The sequence below is a fragment of the Thermoascus crustaceus genome (genome assembly GCF_041956765.1).
Source record: "Thermoascus crustaceus strain CBS 181.67 unplaced genomic scaffold VTN00scaffold_1, whole genome shotgun sequence".
In the NCBI taxonomy this organism is placed as follows: Eukaryota; Fungi; Ascomycota; class Eurotiomycetes; order Eurotiales; family Thermoascaceae; genus Thermoascus; species Thermoascus crustaceus.
The window spans coordinates 4,933,020-4,938,465 of NW_027192527.1; the positions used below are offsets into that span (position 1 = coordinate 4,933,020).

At 55.7% G+C, this 5,446-nt stretch overlaps 2 protein-coding genes across 2 annotated transcripts; both read right to left on the minus strand.

Moving 5' to 3' along the window:
* Window positions 1-456: 456 nt before the first annotated feature.
* VTN00DRAFT_1778 (uncharacterized protein) lies at window positions 457-2,326 on the minus strand (the record flags this gene model as incomplete). Its single annotated transcript, XM_069427922.1, has 2 exons — window positions 457-2,073; window positions 2,249-2,326. 2 exons carry the CDS (start codon window positions 2,324-2,326, stop codon window positions 457-459), a joined length of 1,695 nt encoding a protein of 564 aa, XP_069292480.1.
* Window positions 2,327-3,041: 715 nt separating this feature from the next.
* VTN00DRAFT_1779 (uncharacterized protein) lies at window positions 3,042-5,252 on the minus strand (the record flags this gene model as incomplete). The annotated part of the gene is made up of 1 exon (XM_069427923.1): window positions 3,042-5,252. The coding sequence occupies one exon, from the start codon at window positions 5,250-5,252 to the stop codon at window positions 3,042-3,044; it is 2,211 nt and encodes a 736-aa protein (XP_069292481.1).
* Between the last annotated feature and the right edge of the window lie 194 nt (window positions 5,253-5,446).

Sequence of the window (5,446 nt, forward strand, 5' to 3'; positions counted from 1 at the left end):
AGAGAGAGAGAGAGAGAGAGAGAGAGAGAGAGGGAGAGAGAGGGAGAGAAATAAGTGATATCATTTCATAAAATCGTATCAACCAGTCTATCAATTTATCTATATACCCGCCGGAACTGAGATGGCTCTCAGTATATATATACCTAAAGTCTACGGATGCATGTGTACATTTATGTACCTGATATAATATAACAGCAGCATATACAAGAATCTATCCCAAACGACAGAAATGCCATCAACAACAACTTCCGTCGTCATAAAATACCGACCGATCGATCGATCATGACCGATTGATCAAATCCATTCATTCAATCCAATTCACACGCGCACCACGGGTCCATGGCCCCTCTCCCCGGGCCTCTTTCTCCGCAGAACAGGAGCATGCGGTCCATCATCATCAGGTTGTATTGAGGCCTTGGTAGTAAAAGTAGAAGTACCCTCGACATCCCGCACTCCCTATTGTCTCTTGCTCGCCTTCAATCGCTCAACGACTCCCGGCCCGACCTCCTCGATCGCGCGGACCATCGCGTCCGCAGTCTCCCTCCTCGTCAGGACGTTGACCACACAGCGGAAGAACTTTCCACTTCCGACGGCCTGGTCGTCGCCGCTGGGGGGGGCGAAATCGATCATGAACCCTTTACTCACGATCCCGCGCGTGATCTCCTCGGTGACTTTGCTGTTGCGCTTGCCGCGCTCGGTTTCATCACCCGCAACGGAACCGGGAGGGTACACGAGCTGTCGGCCCGGGGCGTAGTAGAAGCAGACCTGCAGACACGGGGGCGGGTTCTCGCTGACGAGGATGAAGTTGGGGTTGCTGGCGATCAGGGTCGCGAGGTAGGCTGCGACGTCGCAGGCCGAGTTGACTTGTTTTTCGTAGCCCTCGGAGCCGTAGTAGGTCCAGCCGAGGAAGAGTTTGAGGGAGTCGGCGCGGCGGCCGCACTGGAGGGTGAGGTCCGCGAGGTCCCAGACCTCGGGGGAGTCGACGCGCAGGTCGGATTGCGGGTCCGCTGGTTCCTGTCCGGCTGATGATACGGAGGGTTCTGGGTCTTCGTTGTGGAAGAGGTAGCCCGCCGGAAGGGTGTTGGCGCGGTGGAACTGGCGGATGTCTGCTCCCAGGAGGAACGAGCACGTTACGGGCACGCCGAGCATCTTGTGCGGGTTGATGGCGATGCTGTTCGCCTTCTCTGCGCCCGCGAGCTTGTGTCGCTGATTCTGGGAGAAGACGAACGAACCGCCCCATGATCCGTCGACGTGGAACCACAGGTTGTGTCTCTGGCAGATGGCGGCGATCTCCTCGAAGGGATCGAACGATCCGAGGACGGTCGTGCCGGCTGTGGCGTTGACGTAGAAGGGCATTCTGCCCTCGCCTTTCGCTTGCTGGACGAGTCTCTCCAGCTCTGATGGGATCATGCGGCCCTGCTTGTCGACAGGGACGGACCACACGGCTCTGCTACCGAAGCCGACCATCTGAGCTGCCTTCTCGATACTGTAGTGGCCATGCGCGCTCGTGAAGAGCACAAACCGGTGGTTGCCGTAGCCATCCGTCTTCGTGCTCGGGAAGAGGTTGTTTCGCGCAATGACAATCGACGTCGTATTCGAGGCCGAACCGCCCTGGACGGAGATACCTCCGGCATGAGGACCATTCAGGCCGAACAGGGATGCCAATCGCCGTCCCGTGTGCTTCTCGATGACCGAGAGAGCGGGCGAGACTTGGTAGACGTGGACGTTGGTGTTCAGCGCCGCGAGGATCAGTTCCGCCGCGACACCGGGGGCGTTGGTCGACGCGTAGAGCTTGTCCAGAAATCCCTGATGCCAGGTGTTGACAGAGTACCGTAGGACCTTCTCCAGGATCTGAATCAGACCGTCCTGTCCCTTTCCCGACGTTGGGAACTCCAGCTGTAGAATATCCTGCAACTCCTCGGGTCTCTTGTAATCCACTAAGGCCGTGCTGGGCTTGCTAACATGTCCATTCGTGCCGTTGACGCCGTTGCGCTCGGGCTTCTTCGCATCGTAGGTGTCGTGATCGGCGGAGCGGATGAAGGGGATGATGAGATCTTGAACGGCGTTTAAAAGCTGCGAAACGACAGGAAGAAAAGTCAGTGAAAATTCATTAGTGAGGCCTCAGCATGGATAAGAACAGTTAGGAAAAAGGATCATACAGAAAAAAGAAAAAAAAAGCAAACGGCTGATCCGAAGAATATATGCGGGGAATCCAAAAGACATATGGGCTTCATCGCATTTGACTCACATTTCGCACTTCCTCAGCCCGATCCGGATATCCATCCGGTCGAGTGTGCGTGGAGGACGCTGGAGTATCTACAGCCATGGAGGGGAATGAAAAAAAAAATCGCGACGTCCTCCAGGGTCACCGCGTTGAGGATATTTTTTGTGTTATGTACAAAAAAATTGAGGGGATCCGTCTGGTTTAATCAGCATAGAAAAAGTTCCCCGGCGATTGCGACATCCCGTCGGCTCAATCGCCGACTTCGTGGCGACAGATCCCGCGAACGTGACATCATCTTCCGTCCGGGGTTTGATCTAGATATCTGGGGTTGGAGTTTCGTGTGAGCTTCTTGAATTTCAGATTGGAGACCGGGGTGCAGAGAGAGGCTCTGGAAGCCGTCGTTCTGTTCTGCGCTCGGGATACCTCTCCGCGGGGCTCATGCATCTAACTAAGTGAGACGCTTATGCTAGTCATGTTCCAGCCCATGGACTCGGGACACTTGAAGTGATACGGCGTCCAAAGGGGCGCACGACAGTCATATACAGCGCTAACAACTCCTTTATCTACCAAAAGACGCAAAGACGATCCTCAGGGACGCACTCGCTAGCTGCGTCACATGACAGTTGTCAAGATCTGACCTGTCGTATCTCGATCTCCGCTATCTGTTCATTGGACGCTATCAAAACAGTAACAACCTGCCGTAAGAAAAACAGAAACGCCTCCCTTTTCCTATCCCAGGTGCTTTTAACAAATTCATCTCGAGCTGTACATGAAAAATGTCTATTTACATACAAACCTAACTTTGGTTGGATCCCCCCTACGACTTCGCCGCAACCACTTTCTGCGGCTTTTCACCACTCTCCATAGCCTTCGCCTTCTCCGCAAACCGAGCCCGTGCCAGCTCGATCCTCGACTTGGGTCGCTCTGCCTGGCCATCACCGTCGCCCGCTGGTCGGGTGTCCTGACCCTTGGCTTTAGCCTTCCACTCGCCCCGTCGTCTCTTGTACAGATCCATCGACCAATTCCTCCACACGGCCCGGCCGACGAAGGAGTCGCGCAGCGCGTACTCGTTCTGAGCCAGCTCCTGGGCCAGTCTTTCTTTGACGAAGAAGATATCCTTGGTTGCGGGCCACAGGGTGTCCGCGACGTGTGAACCGCTCGTGTCCAGAGCGAGCTCGTTCATGTGCCCGAAGAATCGGGGAGTGAACTGTCGACGGAATTGCGGGGTCGATGTGGGTAGTGTGAGTGCCTGCTGGAGCACACGGGAGGCCACAGAGTCCGTGGCCATATGCATGATGGCTTCTGGTGATTTTGCCAACAAGCCTGAGTAGACAAGCTCGCTGAGAGGGCCGGGAGCGGTCAGCATTGCCTGTGCGAGCAGCGAGCCGTGGACCCTGTCCGGCGGGACAGCACCTTGTTGACCTTCGGTCTTCTCTTTCTTGCGAGAAGATTCATGTTCGTTCTCGTTCTCCTGGGTTGACGTCGTCTCCAGACGGAGAATCTGGTCCAGTCTGGTAGCAGGATCTTTGTCGTAGGCCGATTCCAAAGCCTTCGCGAGCGGTTTCGTATCAACTCCACGCACAAGACACCTTTCAATCAGCACTTTCGGAACGATCATCCTCGACCGTTCAATGAGAGCAGGGATCTCAGGAATGATCAGTTCCATGGCAGCCTGTAGATCATCCTTTCCAAGTCGCTCCAACACCCGGAGCACCACATACCCAGCAGTCTCGCTTCGCGCATACGAAGCGATCCGGTCCTTGATGTTGTTCTTGTAGATATTCTTGAAGATCTTGCCCGGAGCGGTCCGTACAATAGTCTCCAGCAACCGGGATCCAACCGGGTCGTAGAGCAACCCTCTGATGAAGACTGCGCTCTGGGATCCTTCCTCCAACGACTCATCGGGGATAAGTCTCCTAGTAAGAGAATTGGTGTCCTTCGCGTTAGATTTTCCGAAGTGCGACAGCTCCAGCGTCAGCAGCACCTGCAGAACCGGGTTCCCGACGGGATGCGTAGCCAGAGCTCTAAGATACGTATCGTCCAGCACGGCAGTCATGTCCTTCATGACCTTCTTCAAACCGTTCTCGAACGACTCCGGGACGGGTCTCTTCTGAGTGATGGCGTTCTCTGTCTGCGATGATTCCGCGGCCGTAACACCAGTGACACCCAGCCTCTCCTTCTTCTTACTCGCGACGACAGAGGTATTCGACGCGATATCGACCGGCTCACCCGCCAGCACGAGGAGCAGGACCCGAATGGTATGCGACGCGAACCGTTCCGTCAGGAGATATCCCCAATTGCCTTCCAGCTCTTCAACCACCTTCAAAAACATCTCCTCCAGCGACAACCCCGGCTCTTGTCCTTCTCCCTCCCCATCTCCATCAACAACACCACTCGCCTTCTTATTCTTCTTACTCCCAGCAGACTTCGCACCCTTTTTACTATCCTTCTCCGACACCCCCGGCGCCGCATACACCAACAACGTCTCCACAACATGACTCGCGAACCGATGCTGCACGAGATGCAAGAAGTGGCCCACGAACTTCCCAAACAGCCGCCGGATCTGCCTCACATCCGACATCGAGATCAACTTCTCCATGAGCCGCGAGCAGGACTGGCTGCACGCGATCTTGAGTTCTTTCCCGTTGGCCTCCTCGTAGACGCCCTCCAGGAAGAGGCGCCGTTCCTCGGCGTCCTGGAACTGGTTCAGCTCCAGCATGTCGTTGGCGCGGGAGAAGTATTCCTGCTCTTCGGTGTCGAGGAGGCCGTAGAAGGGCATGTCTCCTGCTCCTCCTGCTCCTGATCCATCTTGCTGTTGGTAGTATTCTTCTCCGCCTTCATGTTCTAAGGGGATATAATCCGGCGCAGCGTCAGTCTCATCCGTGGTAGATGATGGCTTCTGCCTCTTCGTGGCCGGCGGCTGCTGCTCGTCAGCGGCAGCGGGTTGTTCTTCGCGTTTCCGCTTCGCTTCGTTTTTGCGGTTCTTCTCCTCCGCGCGGCGGCCTCTCTTTTGCTTCTCGCGAGGCATGGTGGGCGAAGAAGAACATACGCGCGACCCCCGGGGTCTCACTTTGCTATGATGGGGAGAACTGTTGTTGTTGTTGGTGGTGTGATTTTGTTCCTCAATCCCGCGGCGCAGGAAATTTTTGGGATAAGCTATGGTCCAAGCTTCCGCGCTGGGGTGGGACGCTGTTTGGTCTGTTTGCATGCGGGTTGGCCGAG